The 20,352-nt window shown below is 33.1% G+C and overlaps 1 protein-coding gene across 14 annotated transcripts in view; it reads right to left on the bottom strand.

The window, feature by feature from the left end:
* SUPT20H (SPT20 homolog, SAGA complex component) overlaps positions 1-20,352 on the bottom strand; it is a 55,016-nt gene that overhangs the window by 11,715 nt on the left and 22,949 nt on the right. For 5 of the 14 annotated variants that reach the window (XM_031961978.1, XM_031961983.1, XM_031961982.1 and 2 more), the window contains exons 17-25: positions 19,382-19,510; positions 16,126-16,225; positions 15,748-15,906; positions 13,689-13,995; positions 12,632-12,786; positions 10,606-10,661; positions 7,488-7,628; positions 2,382-2,487; positions 765-868 (exon numbers count right to left, since the gene is read on the bottom strand). In XM_031961978.1, the coding sequence (XP_031817838.1) occupies positions 765-868; positions 2,382-2,487; positions 7,488-7,628; positions 10,606-10,661; positions 12,632-12,786; positions 13,689-13,995; positions 15,748-15,906; positions 16,126-16,225; positions 19,382-19,510 (1,257 nt within the window). Of the gene's footprint in view, positions 1-764; positions 2,270-2,381; positions 2,488-7,487; positions 7,629-10,605; positions 10,662-12,631; positions 12,787-13,688; positions 13,996-15,747; positions 15,907-16,125; positions 16,226-19,381; positions 19,511-20,352 lie in introns of those variants that run through there. The other 9 variants (XR_004233288.1, XR_004233289.1, XM_031961984.1 and 6 more) reach the window with 5 other exon arrangements.

Raw genomic sequence — 20,352 nt, 5'->3', positions numbered from 1 at the left:
AAAAAAGCAAAACAAACTCTGACCATTTACAGGTTCTTTTTTTTTTTTTTTTTTTTTTTTTTTTTGGAGAGAGAATGATGGGAAACAACAAAACTTCAAAGTGAGAAAGCACCATAATAACAAAGGGGACTGTACCACATTGAGACAATGCACAGTCAAGCAGCACCAGTGGCACGGAAGCCTGCTGAGGGCCTTTTAAAGATCATGGATCAACTTTTAAATTGTTTTATTATTTTGCCCTGTCAGTTTTTACTGTAGTAACTCAGCAACTTCAGTTACCAACATGGTTTTATAGTGAGAGTTTGTAACAATATAAATATTTACAATCTCAAGTTTCAAGTTCCTTTTCCTTGCTATATTGGTTATTTAAACTAAAGTAATGAGACACCCCAAGTTATAACATTTAGTAGTATGAACACTGCTATAAATTTTCTGCACTATAATGTCAAAAATAGTTGGCACTTAAGCATCATCTAATTTTTGAATAATAATGGCAACTGGGAAGAATTGGTAATGTGCTGCCAGGACTCCTTGAATAATGAATTAGAAAAAGATAACTTAATTGTTTAAAATGTTAAATATTCAAGCTGAATGACCAGTATGTTGAAACTCTAGATGCTAAATTTACTAATAACTTTATTTACTGAATATTATAGTGCATAAAAGAATTAAGAGAGAACTAAACCAAAGTATTAGGGAGTACTTTGGGAGTTTAGAATTGTATTTTTTAAAAAAATGTAATCAGAGTGAAGTTGCTGGATTACTTGTATCTGTTGCTGCTGCTGTTGAAAGGCAGAGGAGAGCTGGAATCTCTGCTGAGGAAGGCTTTGCTCAGGTCTGTTCTCGGCAGAGCCAAGCTGAGACAACACTACAGAAAGGAGAAGGGGAAAGCAGGCCAGTCAAAAAGGTTTGAAGGTTATCAGAGTTAGAAAAGGGCAACACAGAAAATGGGATAATTGGAAGGCTGTCAGTATGTATGATTAATCTTAGATATAAAATCACAAACATTTCAGAATAAAGTAGTCACTTGGTTAGTTGATGCATGCAATCAGATTATAAAGCTTTTGTGGTCATGCAACAAGTTTTCCTATTGGATTTTATATTCTTAAGGATTTTTTTTTTGAGGGATAGGATGGGATAGGGGAGAGGGGACCTCAGAGAAGTTGGGAATAAAATCTTGCTGTTTATTTTGGAAGGTATTTTTCCAGTGTCAAAAACTGCTACCCATAAAATTAAAATGTATATGTTTCTATATTCCCCAGAAGCTTGAAAGAGCCTAAATAAGATAACTTAGAACACCAAATGAGGGTTTCAAGACAAAGACTTGTGTTGAAATCAAAACTATTTAAACAAAATTGATCAACACATACATTTTGATAAATGTACAGAATTTGAGCTGGAAAGAACCTTAATAATTAACCTCCTCCCTTCCCCCTCAATTTCCAAGGTAGGTAACTCAAGGCCCAGAGAATTTAAGTAATTTTTATCCAAGGTCACATGCTTGTTAGTGACAGAGGCATAACTAGAACCCATATCATATGATTTGCACTTCATTGCTCTTTCCACCAAACCATTTTGTAGGTATTATCATATCTATACTACAATTATTACTTATTTCCAAGGTATTTCTTTTAATTGCTTATTTCTATATATTAAATGGATGTCTAAATTCCCATATTTGTAGTTATATGGGGGAATGGAATATGTAAAGGGATTCCTAAAATCCCCTAATTTTTAAAATGTGTTCTGTGTAACAACCATTCTTCTGACCTACACAACATGGACTCTTAATAGTAATTTTTTGGCAATTCAAGTTGTATTCTTAATGAATTATTTCACATAAAGAGATGGAAAAGACCTTAGTGGTCCTTCTAGTCCAATCCCTATATTTTACAGATGACGAACTGAAGCAGAGTAGTTAACTGATTTGTCCAACAGACTGGATATGCAAACTGCCAGGAAAAAAGAAAAGATAAAATACAGGGGGGAAAAAACATTCTGAGTAAGCAAATACTGTGCACAATTACTGATAAAACATTTTAAATCGATCTCTAATATCCTAATTCATTTAGTAACTGTGCAGAATTTTAACTGTAACATAACATGCGGAACAACTACAGTTAGTAATTTGTGGAGGGCCAGGCATTTCTATTTGAACTACAACTGAATATAATAAAAAACTAAGAGGGGCCTCAACTGACAGATCTCAAGAGTTCACACATTTAAGACCAACTCTACTTTCTACTTTAAGTCCCCAGTTATCATCTGCCTGGAAAGGAAAAGAAAAAAATAATTCAAAAGGTGAAATAAAAATGGCAAGTGAATTTTGGATTGAGTACTTTTAGCTTGAAAATATAGCATTAAGTTAAGCAAAGACATACCAGCTGCTTGGGACTGCATAAAGCTCCCAACTCCAGTCAGGTTAATAACAGCAGCTTGTTGGGCAGACAAAGCCTGGTCTTGACTGACTGTACCTGGTTCAGAACTCTAATCAAAAGAAAAAAAAACAAAACAAAAAGAGGCAGTACTGAAGACACAATAAAAAAACCATATATCCTTTTGAAAGTTAAAAAGAAAAATTCTCTAAACATCATGATAAAAACTTTTCTCCTTTAAAAAGATATTTACAATGTTAGACTAAGTTTCAGGGAAAAAACAAAATAATGCAGAACATAAGGATTTAAAGCTGTAATCAACATAATTTTATATAATTCAATTCTATGAAGTTATATGAAATCCTCATTTGATCAAGGGTTGGTGATGGCATGATGCCATCTTGAATAGAATAGTGAAGGCCACTGGAGTGTCAGAAACCATTAGGGTTTGGGTAAATCTGACTTCTAACTGAGAAGATAACTTTGAGTTAGTAATAATTCTTGACCACAAGAATCACATTGCCACTATCATTGAAGTTTCTGTACCTTTAGAAATAGATATTTAGCTTTTCAGCCAGAGTGGGTAAGGTTGAAAAAATATTAAATACTGAGTCTACATCTAGCTCAGGAAGTCTATGATACACATAGTAATGAAGTGATAAAGAGGCTCAGGCTGACTTAATGATTTGGGACTGAACAATGCTCTTTTGGGATTATTACTAGTATGAGACAGTACACAGAATGAATACAGAAAATGGGTATCATAATTTTCAAGGCATAACTAATTTTATCTCCTTTTATTTAAAAAGCAAGGTAGCATCTCTCCTAAGCAGAATTGCTGTATAAACCATCTCTAGAAGTCCTAATCTATATCTCTAGCCACTGGACTCATATGGCTCTGGAAGGGAAAATAAGGTTGGTAACTTTGCACAATCCTTCCTCACTTAAATCCAATTCACTTGCATGTCATGGCATCACTTCCCTGATGTTCTAGCCACTTCAAGAAGGAAGATAAACAAACAAAGCTCCCAGTAGAACTGCTCCACAAACTAGAACTGGTCAACTGGGAAACTAACTTCCTCCTTCCCTTTTTCCTTATTCCTCTCTGCCTTCCATTCTCTCCTTCTGTCCACATAGGGTAAAATAAACATATCCTTACTTACAGATGCCTTTTTTTTTCTTTTTTTTTTTAATCTCTGAACCCTCTCAAAACATCTTGGGGTTTACTGGCTAAATTTCTTTCTTAAGGACCATGGTTTAAACCAAAATCACTCTTGAGTCTCATAAACTGGTCACTCATAGTGTGAGGCCAAGCCCCATTTGGTCACTGTTTGGGTCCTGATTAACTCAGATTGAATGTAAATAGTAATCATTTCTGCCATGGCCAGAAATCTTGAGGGTCTTCTGCTCTCAGATTTATTTATTTAGATTTTTTTTTTCTTTTTTGGCTAGGTAAAAGAGGAGATTCTTTGCCTCAATTGCTACATAGTTTTAATCACTGAATGGGCGCAGGCTCAGTCAAACTGAGTCCTGTTGAATACTTTAGCTTTAAAAAGGCCAATGTTTACCATTGCATGCAGAGCCATCTCCAGTCCTAATCTACATGTGGCCAATGGACCCACCTTGCCCAGTCCTCCCCTCACTTAAATCCAATTCATTTGCATGTCATGGCATCACTTCCCTACTGTCATGGTCCTCTTCAAAAAGACAAAACAATAGCCTGCTATTTTTATGTAATACACATTATAAGTGTATGTATCTAAATTTAAATTTGTGCAGTTGTGTTTCATTATTATTATTTAGGTACAACAATGTAAGTTATTGGTAACAGAATAGCATTGTCCCAAGGAAAGGCCTAAAGTGAAGAGGATTTTTCTTTGAATATAAATTTTGATGCCATGACCATGGTAGAATTATTATGTACTTATGATAAGAGAGAGACTGTGCTGTTCTACAGAAGTGCAGACCCTAACACACATTCAAAGGAATGCTGATTATTCCTAAATATGGGTTCAAGACAACCATTGAATTGTAGTTTAGTCAATCAGCATTTATCAAACACTAAGTTCCAGGAACTGGGTTTACAAAATAAAAACATAGTTCCTGAACTCAAGGAGCTCATATAACATGTAAATAATTATGTAAACAAAAGATTTTACACACACAATATAAACACAAAGGTAATGAGTTACAAATGGGAGGGACCAGAGAAGACTTCCTGCCAACAGTGGAATTTAAAGGTGAAAAGGGAAATAGCCAGTGCAAATACATGGAGAGTCAGAAAATGGATTACAGAATGGATAGAGAAGGTTGCATGGATAGAGAAGGTTGCATGGTTTGCTACCACAAAGAATGTAGCTATAAGACCAGAAATTATTCAAAGATTATGAATATTGTAGATGTTTCACAAAATTCCAAATTGCATTCCACAGCTTCTTCAACATTGACTATTTTTTTTTTAAAATCTTTGTCAATTTGCAGAGTGAGGTGAAGCTTCAAAGTCATTTTGTCATTTCTCTTATTACTAGCGATTTAGAGCATTCTTTCATTGTATCTTTTGACCCATCATCTCTTAGGGAATGGCTACAATTTTATGTATATTTATATATAAGGAAGACCAAACTTTTATTAGGGAAATCAAAGACTTTTTCCCATTTGATCACTTCCTAATTATCCTGAATGCATTAACACTGTGCAAAAGCTTTTCATTTTCATGTGATCAAAGTTATCAATTTTATCTTTTGGAATTGCCTCTTTTGTTTGGTTAAGAATATATTTCCTTCAAATAGCAGTGAAAGCTACATAATTTGCTTCTCTAACTTTTTAAAAGTATGATCTCTAACAAATCTTATCATACCACAAATTCCTGCTTTTAGTTACTTAAAATTTTCAAATCATGGTAAATTCCCCCAAAGGACTGAAGCAAATAAAAAAGCTTCAAGGAAAAACTTCTTTTAAAAGGATTATCATATTCAAGATAGAATAAAGTAAAAAACACTGAATTCAATATTGCATTTGCAGGGTATTGAGGAACAACTAAATGATAGAAATAGCTTTACACTTTGCAAAATGCTGTAATTTTTATTATTTATTTACAGCACTTTGCAAAATGTAAAGCTATTTCTAACATTAAGTTGTTCCTTAGTACCCTGCAAATGCAACATTATCCCTAAATCACACAACTAGGAAGCCTTAACTAGAACAAAAACAAGACTTCTTACTACCAAACAGTGAGAGTTCTACTATACCCCTTCTTAATAGAGAATTTTATCTTTCTGGTCCATCTTCTCTTGCTAGAACAAGGCTTTCAACCATACCACTCTACTCTCTCCCATCTAACTCTTCTTGTGTCATATTCTCCCATTAATATATACGCTCCTTGAAGGCGGAACTTGTCTTGCAAGTTTGTATTTGGTACTGTGTAGTGTCTGATGCATCATTAAGTCCTTAATAAAAAAGTTTTGGGAGCAGCTAGGGTGTCACAGTAGAGTGCCAGGTCTAGAGCCTGAAAGAATCATCTTTCTGAGTCTAAATCTGGTCCCTAGCTTTGTGACCCTGGGCAAGTCACTTAATCTATTTCCCTTAGTTTCCTCATCTGTAAAATGAACTGGAAAAGAAAATGGCAATATCCTTGCCAAGAAAACTCCAAATGGGGTTGTGAAAGAGTCAGACATAACTGAAATGACTAAACAACAAAAAAAAAGATGAGTACAAAACTAGGTTTAGATCTTAGAATCTACATTTATTCCCACAGATGATCATGTTAGGACAATGGATGTACTCCTAGATGTACTCCTAGACTACTATGTCCCTGGAAAAGTAGTATTCTCTCAAGATATTTCATATTTATTCAGCTGTACACATTTATTCAGCTGTGCTTCCCTTGAGAGGTTATAGTTTACTGAGGACAAAACTGTTTCATTTTTTGGTCTTTGGCTAGCACTATTTGATGCTTTGGTACCTAATAAATGCTTAATATCTTTTGGTTAAAACACTCACCCTGTTGCATTAATCCAATAGCCCTGTCAAATTCCTTATACTTTATATTTTGATAACATGACAATAATCTTTTGAGCACATATATGTGGAAAAAGTACTTAGCAATATAGTTTCAGAGGGATTTGGCATTGACACAGAAGTGAAAGGGAGAAAATGCCATTGCCCAACAGATAAATGATCAAAGAATAAGAAAAGGCAATTTTCAAAGAAAAAATTCAAACCATTAAATAATCAAATGAAAAAATTAACTTTCAGGTTCAACTGACTGGCAAATAACAAAAGAGGAAAATGACAAATTATTGACAGTATAAAGTTTACAAGTGCATTGTTGGTAGAATTGTGAATTGATTGGGTCATTCAAAGATAACTCTGCCCCAAAAGTTACTGTGCATACATACCCTTTGATACATCTATAGCACTTACAGACATCTCCGAAAGAGATGAATAAAAACAACTTACATTTATAAAAAATATTCATAGTAGTTCTATAAATTACTTTGGAGCCAAAAATTGCAAACTAAGGAGGTATCTTCCTATTAGAGAATGACTAAAAAATTGTATGTGAATGAAATGGATTATTACTGTGCCACAAGAAATGACAAAAGGGAGAACCTTTGGTTCTCCAGAGGAAACTGGAGAGACCATTATGAACAGTAATAGAGTGAAGCAGGAAGATGTCAGAGAACAATTTATACAACAATAACATAACAAAAAACAATTTATTTTTAGAGCTCTGCTTAATGGAAGAATAAACCACAAGTCCAGAAGACTTAAGATTTAACAAGCTATATCATCTTTTGTCATTGAGGTGATGAACTTAAAATGCAGAGATAAACATTTTTAGACACAGCTAATGTAGAAATAATGCATGTTTTATGATGAGCATTTTAAAAAATAATTTGTTTTAGTTCAATGAGGGAGAAGATTGTAGGGGGAAACAGTGAGAGGAATAGATAATAAATGAACGTAAAAGTAAATTATTAAAAAAAAAAATTGAAAAACCAACTCATGTCACACTGTGACTGTATAAATTATTATAATTTAATCTAAACATGATCATTGTTACAAGTTCAATAAATCATGGTTTTACACAAGAAGAAAGAGGACATATACCTGTTCTCCTGGCCGCTGAGGACTAGAAGTTGTAGGGGGCTGAGACTGTTGCTGTGGAGAAAAGGGAGAGAGCTGCTGTTGCTGTTGCTGCTGCTGCTGCTGCTGCTGGAGTGGATTGAAAATGAGTGAACCACCTGGAATCTGTTAAGAAATTTAAAAAATTGTTAATTGGCTAAATTCCCTGTTTTTATAAAATGTTAAAATGCTAAAAGAGAATTTTTGATATTTGGATTGTTGGATCTTAGGTTTAGAATTATAAGAGGCCTCAGAAGGCATTTTGTCCTATTCCCTGGTTTCTTGGATGAGAAAACTGAGACAATGGAAGGTTAAATGATATGTTCAAAGCCATGGAGACACTGAAAATCTCAAAAATGCTCTGACTCCAGCCAGTGCTCAATCTACTTGATCAAAATATGAACATAACACACTTGAAAACTGTCATTATAGTTTATTTTTTTTAAATGAAAAATCATTTATTTTAGCACTTACTATTATCAAGCAACTGGGGTACAATGAGAAAAAGAGTGTGATTCTCAAGGAATCATAATGGCCATACTACAAGATGTAAGCAAGCACTTAGGAAAAACTATAGTGACAAGCCATCAATGGAAAATCAATATCTCATGGACAGCCCATAACCATTAAGAAGGAGGAGGGGATCTAAGGGTTACAAAAGGAGGGGAAATTCTGGATTCTTGATGGCTGGATCATTGTCCAGAATTGGTGCAGTAATTTTGAAGATTTGATACAATTAAAGGAAAATGTGAATGTTCTTTTTATAACAAATATTTCATTTTTACAGATGACAAATTACTAAGTATCTCAGGATAAAAGTCCTTTGTTGTTTCTTGTTTCTTTTTACCTTTTAAATTCACCTTCCTTGGATCTTAATGCCATCCTAAAAACTTTCTAATGGACGAGCACTTGACATATCGGGGTCTTCCTGATTTAAAAAATGGCTCTCTATCTATGACATTCTGTCTCAGCTGTTTGGCTCATGCATTGGGTAGAATAGAAGAGAGAAAAAGCAAGCAAATGTGGAAAAAGCACTGGACTTGGAGAAGATTTTTAAGTTACAATCTTTTGTCTTAGGTGAATCATTCTAAGGCTGTTTTCTAAAAGCAATAATAATGAAGACCAAATATGTTAACATGTGTAAAATATTTAGTAACTCTTAAGTATTATGTAGATGTGAAATGTTTCTACTATCACCACCTTCCTACCAAAGAAAAGAAAACGAAAAAAAGGCTAAGAAAAAATATGAGTTAACAGATTAAGTTTAGGCTTAAATTTCCCTGACTGGTTTTCCACTTTGAATTTTGAATTATAATGGGGACTTCAGTTCCTCAAGGAAATCCAATTATCCTATCATCTCAGATTTCCAAAACTAACCAAGTATAAGCTCAGAAATAAAGAACCTCATCTGAAATTCCCTTGTTCTTAGTGGCAGATGATATACCATGTCATCAAAATAAACTGGACCAATTTTGCTTTACCAAATAAACTCCAAATCTGAGCTAGCTTGGAATTAGGGAGTTATGTAAAATGCAAAAAAAAAATTCTGTTACAGACCTTCTTGGATGAGTACAAGTATGGAAACAAATGCCTCTACTGTTTCTCAAGCAATTTTTCTCTTCTTTGATCCTAATTCATTGGCTATTAAACCTTTCACACACAACTCAAATGGTTTTAAATAGCCATCTGCCAATCAAAAATATGCTCCGCTGCTATTTCTTAGGCAATTTCTTCCTTCTACTAATCTTTATTTAATCTATCAATACCCTCCTCCCCCCCAAATCATACATGCACAAGGTCATTTTCCTCTTAATGTGTTATCCAAAGTTGGAGTGGGAGGAAATTAGGAGGAGGTAAAGTAAATTCTACTTAACTGTTAAGAAGTTTAGCTAAAATCTGGTAACTATGCCTTGATCTATTAACAAAAACTTTGTGGATGTAAAAAACCATTTACATAAAGACTATTATGCTTTTTTTGAACTTATTATTAACTCATATCGATTTTATTTAATCTAATAAAATTTTTAAAAAATAGCTTGTCATTTCTTGAATTTTAAATTAACTTTCTGCTTAGGACTGATACATGTCATATCAGTTGGTCAAATGAAATTAAAAGATAATGATGGCTAGATCATAACAAATTCATCATGGAAACTTGTATGAATTTAAAAGATTAAATCATATTCTCTAAAACAGAAGTAACTGATAAAAGCCAGTTAATGTAATAAATGTTATAATAAGAGTTATAATGTTATAATGTAATAAATAAAAGTTAATGTAATAAAAGCCAGGTAATGTTATTAGTTGTGCCGTTCTGTACTTGTATTAAAAAGTTTTCTTTTCCCTAAACATGGTCCTGATTGTAGTGACAACTAATGGTATTTCCCACAATGTATATATAAACAACTTATTTTTTGGTTTGCAGCTAGCTGACTTTTAAACATACTGTCACTATATGCCTCTTCAACACACAATAAGTCTACAATATTTATTTTAAAAGGGTAGGAAGTAAAAAAGGGTAGGAAAAGGAAATAAAAGAGCATCAATGGAAGACTTTTTTGAAAAAAAATTAGGGACCAGAGGAGAATTCAGATGGATACAGAAAAAGCAGAGTAATGATGTGGGTCTTCCTTCATGTTAAATATTAAAAAGAAAAAACTGTATGTAATGGATTCATGATTTGAAATTTTCTTAACTTGTTTGTATATGGAAACCTTAATGTTTACTGATTATTTTAAAGTTTATAATAAAATTTATTAAAAATAATAGTTAATATTATATGGTAATGAATAATGCTTAAGTAACTGACAAATCCAGAGTTGGTATTATACATCTCAGGGTAGAACTACATTTTCTCCCTCTCCCTTCCAAGATTAGTTCAGCCCTTTGCCTTCAGAGGTCCCCAGACTAGTGAGAATGGGGGCACAATGTTGACTGTGCTTTCTCAGCTTCCTGGCAATGTGTGCAGATTCTCAATATACTCCTGATAAAGCCCATCATTTTCAAAAGCTGGTATAGGCAGTTGAAAACAATCAATAAGAATTACCACATCTTAAAAATACACAGACACATGAATTGTGAACAGAAGTAGCATCATATTTACCTGGAGTAGGTTTAAGGGCCTGAGACCTGAAGTATTTTTTAAACCAAAAGGGACACCTGACAAAGAAAAGGTTTTTTAAATTATAAAAAGAAAGCAACACAATGGTATACATTAAAATAGGCTTGGAATTTGTTATTTGTCCACAGACATTATTTATAAAATATTTTCCAACAAATCATGGTTATTTTTAAAGTTTTGTTTGTATTTTGTTCGACATATAATATTTGAAATGGAAAAAATTAAAAATAATATTGATGGGTTTGGGGATCTTTAACTAAATAAAACCTTCTACTTATAGATATTAGAACTTATTAATGAGTCATTTTTGGCTGAAGACTAGCATAGTGCTATGCAGGCACCAGGAATATCATTACAATTATGATTTTTGGTTGTGGATACCTTTCATTTACACTATCTTGTATATACATAGTTATTTGCATGTTGTCTCTTCCAATATTCTGAGCACCTTGAAGGCAAATAGCATGTTTCTTCCTGCATTTCTAAGCCTCTTCAGCTCAGTATCTGACACACAACACTTAAAACAATGCTTGTTGAATGATTATGTATTTTAAATTCCTTATGTAAACATACCAAATCTAACTGTAGATCATAGACATAAGGTATTCAATTGGGAAAAGACATCATAAAGAAATCTTAAGACATTTTGGTCTTAGGTACTTGAGAACAGCAGTTCAATTAATCTGGATAAGCTATAACTCTATATACTCAGTTCATTTACCAGAACCCAAGTTGGACTTTGGCAGACTATGCATTTATGACATTCCTCAAAAGCACAGTACATATGCTTAGTAAAGCATAAAGGAGCATGAAATCAGAGCAATCATTGCAAAAAGGTAAGTATAACTTCACTGTCATTGTTGATAAAATATTAAAACTAAGCTTACAAATAAATTCTATATAAAAGGAAGAGGAGAGGATTATTTTACTCATGCATCAAGGAACAACTGTTATTTGTTAGAGGGGAAACAAGACTCTGCAATGCTTCTGTCTCTTAACAAATGACTTGGTACTGTCTAGTGCAGCATCTTTAAGTGTATTAATGTGCCTATGATACATGAGATCTCTGTACAACTTTAAATCATGTCAAGGCTGATATCAAGAGAATGTTGCACACACAGAATATTTTTTTTTTCATTGAACCAGTTCCTACAAAGCTTTGAATTCCCAGAACAAAAGATATAACTCTCAAGGTACTACAGAGAAGGTATGATTCTTAAAGTACCATAATCAAGTACACTAACAGAAAATTTAATTGTGAGAATTATTTTCAATAGCAACTGACCATATAGCCAGATGAAATCTAATAAGGGGAAAAAGAAGACATGTATGACACTCAATCATAGGGGTCTCAAAGAACTTTGTGTAAGCAACTGAGAATATATATTTCTGTTAAATTACAAAGACTAATTAATATTCTTTATGCAAAATTTCAAATAAATGACAAGGTTCTTTTGTTTAATTTTTAATAAAAAGCAAAACCAACAACCTGAAGTAACATTTATACATATTAATCTTCTAAACTCAGGAAAACATTTAACAAATTAAACTGACTTAAAAATGTACTATTTGCCTTCTCATTTTTATAAATAAGCAATGGGAAAAACTTGATTTTTCAAACTATTTCATAAAAACACTTTGAATTTATTCCTAACTTTAAGTCTGGCCAATAATAGCTTTTACAAAATATGCTAACATTGTTTTAAAGATTTAAAAAAAAAATCAATTACAGGAAGTATATACAGCAAAGGATCACAAAATCTGATTTGGAAGAGAATTCAAAAGTCATTTGAACTAACCTAATGCATTATCAGTATGACTTTTAGATGGCAAATTAGATGAAAATAATTTATAAATGTAAGAATACTACAAAGGAAACACTCTCTTGATGGCATTTACGTAAATGGTCATAATGGGTAATGTAACATATTTGGTGAAGGTAGAGGCTTGTACTTTCATGTTCAACGTGATATAGTCTTCAAAATTACATTATTTTAAATATACTAACCTGACTGAGAGGCTGACTGCATTGCAGCTGGCAATGCACCTGGTACCAGACCTCCTGAGGGTAAAATGCCACTCAAATTTAAACCTGCAGGGGTTATGGCACCAGTATTACACCCGAGCATGGAATTTGAACTGCTCATCAATGCTTGTGCTCCACTGCAGATGAGGAAAAAATACGTGTTAAATCCAAAATAGTAACAAGTTTTTCCTCTTTGATAGCAGCAAACAATTTAACTTAGAACAAACTTGCAGTTATTATTGATACTGACTAATCTAAGTCTACTCATTCACTTTGTCTCTTTTTAAAAATGCATAACTATGTGAAACGCACAAAATGTCCCCAAATTTCAGCTGGATTTTTTTCTTTGATTCAAACACCTGTTTGTGCTATTATAGCATTAGCAATGGCTTATTTTTTTGATGCATTTTCATTTACTTTAGGAAATAAAACGCCACTAAATTCTTGAAAGAATGATTTCTAGAACTGGTTGGTTGCTCTTCTGGAAACAAAAACAAAATTTGCATGCAAAAAAAATGACATTAAATTATATATGTGTGTGTTTCTTCTTTCTTGTACACAAATGTCTTTATTTCATTATTTTTAGATAACATACTGATTGCAAGCTACTGAAACGATATATTACATATAATAAAAGGATTTTTTAAAAAGTGTAACATGGGAAAAACAAAAAAAAAATTTTTTGTCAAAAGAGGGGACTACAAAATAGTTAAAACTGAGAAATTCATTTTAAAGATTTCATTGTATTATTTATAAATGTAAAGGGCAGGAAAAAAAAACACACCATGAAATATTACAATACAAGGATAGTTATACTATTTATAGATATTATTTTTTCTAAAAATTAAACATTTATCATTTTTGATGTGTTAAACTAAGACAATTTTCACATCTGGCTAATGTGGAATTTATTTTTAATTTTGCAAGTATGTCCAATAAATATTAGACTAGGAAATTTAAAACTATTTTTCTTGGGCAATAAATAAAGGTTATAATTCATGTAAATTAATGAGAAAACATGGCAGCAAAGCAAACTTACCATACAGAGCCCACTACATTGATGAAGTTAAGTCCAGCAGGGTTTGCCATGACTTGGGTGGACGTGGTTCCTGTAGTTATAGATGTTACCATGGTGGAAAGAGGAATGGTCATTACAGGCATTGCCTGGCTCAGAGACATTTGCTGCTGAGCAAACGGGGTTAACAAAGTGGGCTGAGGGGTGAAGCCTGAATCTTGGGGAGTAGGGGTGGCACAAGGGGTAATAGGAGTTGAGCTCTGAGCATCAGGAGGGTGTGGGGTCGATGAAGGGGTTGGTGTAGGAGTAGATGGCTTAGGAGTTCCAGATCCTGCTCATTGAGAAAAATAAAAAGTGCTAGTTTGTTATAAAAGGCCAGTCCTTTTTAAAATAAGGTTAATGGAATCTTACTTAGCACTGACAATTTGTTCCAGTTTTTTTTAAAGCAGTAAACTGCAGTGTTAATTTCTACGTATGATACAAGAGTGTTGCTACACTCAATCACAATTAAGGATGCAGTATATCACCTAAAAAGTCCATTAGTGGCAATTTTACTATTACAATGCTAATACAAATTGGTACTTTTTCCAACATCCATATAAAAGTTAAAAGTCCTATATTCTGTTTTTTTTTTTAAAACTAAAGTTCTGAAGCAACCCAAATTAATTTTTGTAATAAGTCATTTAAATTGGCTTAACTTTTAAACTATTTGTATAATTTATACAATAATCTGATAAATGTGAATCAAAATGATAACAATATTAATAAATTAGGTTTGGCCAATAAACAAAAAAATGGGTACCTATATATAGATATAGATATGAATAAATCTCATTTCCAATGTAATTCACCCAAATCATAAAAGACAGTAATAAAGCAAATCATTTTAAAGGTGACAATACTGTATCTTTAACAGTAACTGTGTATTTCTCTTTAAATGTAGAATGTATAGAAAATTTGTTGTGAATGCAGTACGCACAGTTTATCAATTTAAAAAAAAAGAAAACAAAAAAAAAAGCAAAACCAAAAGCTCTTGAGGTGTTTTCTTTTTTAGCTTTCATGTCCTGCAGAAAGAAAGGAAAGAAATGTGAATGTCCAGAAGCTGTCACCCAACCCTTACTTCTAGTAACAACCGTGTGCAGTAGAGTAACATAATCTATACCCCCAACATAAGAAGGTGTGAAGAAGACTTAGAGAATTTATCAAAGATTTTTGTTTTTCTTTGTGCAAAACAAGAAGGCAGAAAAATTACACCTTTTGAGCTATCAGGATGAAGATGCTTATAACTAATGCAGAGAACCACACTCTATCACTGTGCCATGTACTAAAAGGTTCAGTACACATAAGTTTATTTTAAAAATGTAAAAACTGGAATGGAGTTTCTTTGGACAGATCTGTTTCTAAAATGTCTTTAAGATTCATTTTTATTTGAAGAATTTAGTTCAACATTGAGCTAGAATTCTAGTAATCATGCCACTGATATTTAAACCTTTGAAGATTACGCAGTTGGAAAAAATTATATATTAACATCTTCAATATAATGCTTTACAATCATTATCACAGTTTAACATTCGACAATGATTTATATAACAGCATAGAAGTATTTTTTTTTTTAATCAACTTTTAATTTATTGCATTACCACCTTAGGACTAAACAGATTGTTACATACACAAAGATTTAACTGCTGTATCCCTAAGACATTTTTTTAAAATATCAAATCTGTTGCATAACTTAGATAAAATGCAAAGTGGTCCAACGTATATTGTTATCAAAAACACTTTGGAATCTTACTATCACATTAATTACCAGGCTAATTTTTTAAAGGAAAAAAGTAACACAGATGGTAAATCTAGTAGAAACGTATACACAAAGGTGCATACATAGATACAGAAAAACATACAATACAATAAACATAAAGTACATACAGCAACAAGAGACCTGCCTTCAACTTTGCAAAACTGATACAATTGGGGGCCCACTGTACATTTAAGTTTTATCATTCCACTGGCCAAGCAGTTGTCTTGGAATGCACTAATGCAAAAGCTTATGAATATTTAATGGAGAATTTAGGTTGTGACTCACTTTGTGATGAGCTGGCAGGTGACAGAGCAGCTGGAGAAAGCATGCTAACTTGATTAAGATCCATGGAAGGTTTCCGAGAAAGACCAGGTGGCTTAGAAGTGGGAGGAGGAGTTGGGGACTTATGATGGCTGCCTGACTGCTGTGGACTAAAAATATTACCTGAAAAAGAATAAATTTACATTATTATTTTGAACCATCATAGGAAGGATTTTTAATTATGTAAAGCTACAAATGCAAGAGTTTTGACATAGAATGATAGAACATATCTTTATCACATTGTTTTTAATAATTAATCAGCTATCATATACAAGATCATCTTCCAAAAGAGAAATAAAATCAAGAAATAAGAATAAGGAGGAAATGGAAGAAATGCCTTACCTGAAGAGCTACTTCCTGAACTTGAAGGAAGTTTAATGGGTGGAGGCCGATGTTTTACTCCCTTTCCCAACACTGATGGCTGAACCAATAGGCTCTCGGGCTGTTAAGAAGAAACAATACTTAAAGCCATATTTATTGAGATTATATTAGATTATTACCCAAACTACAGAAATACATTACACTCAATAAATTCTCAAGTGAAAATACAATTTCATTCCTTAAAAAAAGAGATTCAGTATTATAGACATCATCATATGAAAACCTATGATTTAAGAAGTACTACAAAGTCAGAATCTAATTTGATTTGTAAGAGATCACTTGGTTTGTGCAAAATTTATAGGCTACCATAATAGGCAGAGAAAGTGAAAGGAGGGCTCAGGATGTTCACCTGTATGTAATCCTGATCTCATATAGAGCTGCAATTTTATTGTTAGAACTATCAGCTTTCCTTTTACTCTGAAAACACTTTAAAAAGCTGAAATGAGAGCGATAGGAGAGGCTGCCAGGGCAACATGAACCAAAGGCAATTGTTTGTTTTTTAAATTTTTGCTCCATCCTCAAAAGGACATTCTTGCTCCTTGTATCTCCCTTCTAATAAAAGAGGGATTGGAGTTTTTTCAAACTCAATTATACTGTACCTTTTATAATCCTATTTCACTCAATGTCAATGCCATTGTACTGAAGTGATAACCAAGAATCCAGCCAAAAGCAAAAATAAAAACTATTATTGTTCATGTCCTTTATACAAGAAGGACCATCATAGACTATGATAGGAAAAAACTTTAAAAGTTGTCTAATCCAGGTTAACATGTGTGTGAACATTCTGACAATTGTATTTTAAAAGTTTTTTTTTTTTAAACAAAAGAAAATTTACCTACCTCCCCCCCCCACTGAAAAAATAAACAAATCCCTAAAACAAATATGCACAGTCCAGCAAAGCAAATTCTTACAACTGTGTCCAAAAGTATATGTCTAAATCTGTCAGGAGGGGTAACACATTTATTTCATCATGAGCCTTCTGAAATTGTAGTTAGCTTTTGCTCTCTTGCCTCTCTTCTCTTCCCAGAACCCAACTGTGGGCTGGTCTATTTTTTTTTTCTTTTTTAACTTTCCAAATCTTCTTTGTGATCCCTTTTCTCTTTTATTAAGTTTATTTAGATTAGGATGAATCCTTTCCTTAATACACTTTCCTATTTCGTCCTCACTTTCCTGTTTCCCTATTGAGTAAAGATTTTTCTGTACCCAATTTGGTGTGTCTATTCCTTTAGCCAGTTCAGATGAAAGTAAGATTCAAGAATAACGCACTCTATCTTGCTTCCTTTCTCCTTTGCAAACCCTGATTCTATGAGGCAATTTTTATCACTTTACCTCTGCCTTCAGAAAAACATAAAATCATGTGCAGGCTGGCCTTCTGTTTTCTTTTATTTCCCCTATGGATCCTATTGACGTCAGGGTTATAAGGGTACCGTTCATTCTTTAATCCCTTAGGAGTACTCTTTCTTGTCGATTTTTTATGCTTTTCTTGATTCCTGTATTTATATTTCAAAATTTTTACTCTGTTCTGATTTTTTTATAGTAAATGCTTAGAAATCCTCTAGCTCAGTAAAAGTCTATTTTTCTCCTGTAGGATTATACTGTTTTGCTGGGTACATTATTGGTTAGAAGCCTCTTTTTTTGCCTTTTGTAATATTCCAAACTCTGAACTTTTACATTGCTGGCTGCTATCTTGTTTGATCCTGACAATGGCTTCTCTGTATTTAAAGTTTTTCTTTCTGGCAGCTTGCATAATTTTTTCTTTGACTTAAAAAAGTTCTGGATTTTGATTATAATGTTCCTGAGAATTTTTGTTTTGGGTTTCTTTCAGGAAGTAACTATGGATTTTCTCCTATTATCACTTTGCACTTAGATGATTCTAAGAAGTCATGGAAGTTTTCTCTTACAATTTTCTGAATTATCATGACAGCTATTTTTAGCAAATATTTTCAGGAAATACTATTCTTAAATTCTCTCCTTGATCGGTTTTCCAGGTCAGCCTGTTTTTTTTTTTTTTTTAATTTAAATGATATCTTATATTTTTATTTTTTCCCCAGTCTCTTTAATATTTGTTTTCTCATTAAATCATTCTTTTCTATTTGATTCATTCTAATTTTCAAAGAGACTAATGGCCCATTGTGCTCTTATTTCTTTCTCCTGTTTCCGCTAACATTTTCTATATACAGTCATTTTAGCTCTTTTAAAATTTTTTTGTCATCTCACCTAGGAATTCTATTTGAACTTATATTCAAATGATGTTTTGGAGTCTCTGCTTATGAATATTTTGGAATCATTCTCTACTGGGATTGTGGGATTATATTTTGAGAGTCCATGTCTCATATCTCTTTATGGTTCTTCTTTTTTGGGGGGGATTAGCTTCTTCTTCCAAACTTTCTTCCTGACTTTGTATTAAATTAAGGCTCTGTGCATTAGGGTAAAGTACTCTGTAGGGAATGGCTGGGGCCAAGTTTCATACTGTTTTTTGTCCTTTTGAGTTCTTCTTGCTTTTTTCTTGGACTATATATGGGACAACTCAGGCTGGGAATCTGCAAACTTCGTGTATTTGAAACTATTTATCCATGTTAAAATATGAGCCCTGCCCTCCTGGTCTGAGGTGAAATTTTTTAAAAATTTGGGTTTGAGCAACACAATTGGAGGCTTACCCCGAATGGAGTTGCAGTATACTGCTATTGGAGTTGTTCACTATCAAGCAAATGGAAAGCTCTGCAGGTTCAGAGTGACAGCTTCCCCTCTTTGATCTGTGCTTCTTACTCTATTTTGCTGCAAACTTGAGACTGGGCTGAGAGCTGGATCTGAAACCTAAGCTGGCTCCCACAGTGAAAGAGCTACACAGCTGCTCCTTGCCTTGGACCCATCCTCAGCTGGACACAGATCTCTTATACAGTCTACAATGGATGTGTGACCCAACACTGGGGAGTGATAGAGCTGCCTATTGGTACTATTCCTGTAACCTGAATAAGGTCAAGCCTTTCTGTACCATATATGGGACTATCTTCATTCCTGGTATAAAGCTACATGTAGACTTTTTGCTGGAAGGCTCCATGGGAGGGTCTATACTCTTGGCTATAACCCTGTTTTCCATCCCTCTCCCCCTCCCCAGCAATCCTACCCCCTAATTTTTCCCCACTACCTCCCAACCCTTTTCTCCAAAGATCTTTGTACTGGTCTCTCTATGCCAATCTGGGCTATAAAAATGACTCACTGTGATTTTTTCTTGAATTTCCCGATCAGGACTTGGTCTGATGCGTTTTCTAGATCTTTGTGGAGTAGTTGTAGGGGACAGCTCAGATGTACTACTTCCTTCTACTCCGCCATCTTGGCTGGTCGATAACTGTATTTCAATATAATTGGTTTCTTTTGTAATACTATGTATTTTATTTTATGCATTTAAAAACATTATTTTTAAAAAGGGCATTAGACTTCACCAAACTGCCAAAGAGTTTCATGAGATTAAAAAGGGATTAAATAACCCCTGTTCTACCCCAAATTCCTCATTTTTCAGGAGGGAAATGATGCTGAAAGGTGAAATGATTTGCCAAAATACACATCCTACTGTTTATAGCAGATCTAAAAAAGGGAAGTCTCCTAAGTCCAGTATTCTTTCAAATACACCAGGCTTAACTCCTTAAAAAACATAAAGGGCCTTTTAATAATCACATAATCTAAAGAATAGTACTTCCTATTGAGAGAAAATTTGGAGAACAATATAGGAAGGATGCTTTTTTTTTTTTTTTTTTTTTGCTTAAGTTGATGCACAATAATGAAGCATAACATTACTAATTTTAATCTAAAGATGCACTGACAGGGGATAACCAATTAAGATTTTTGTGAAAAATTACTTATGTTCTAATATAAATTTCATTAATTTAGTACAGAAATATGTGCCAATAGATAGCAAACAATGACCAAAAAATTCCCAATATAATAGGTGATTTACTAAGGCTAAAAAGTGAAAAAAAAAAAGTAATACAAAAATATTGTAATATATTAAAAAGTCTATGCTACAATGAACATTTAAATCAATCATATTCAAGGCACTTTAGATAGACATTATAAGTATAAGACAAGATAAGACATTATAAGTAAGAATTTACCTGGAATATTTAAGGGAACCTTAAAATCTGATAATAGAGTAGGCTGTTCTTTTAATTCTTTAAGTATGTGATACTATTG

The sequence above is a fragment of the Sarcophilus harrisii genome, chromosome 3 (assembly GCF_902635505.1).
Source record: "Sarcophilus harrisii chromosome 3, mSarHar1.11, whole genome shotgun sequence".
NCBI classification, from domain to species: Eukaryota; Metazoa; Chordata; class Mammalia; order Dasyuromorphia; family Dasyuridae; genus Sarcophilus; species Sarcophilus harrisii.
The sequence above is the reverse complement of the archived record's forward strand: the minus strand, read 5'-3'. Positions and strand labels throughout refer to the sequence as shown.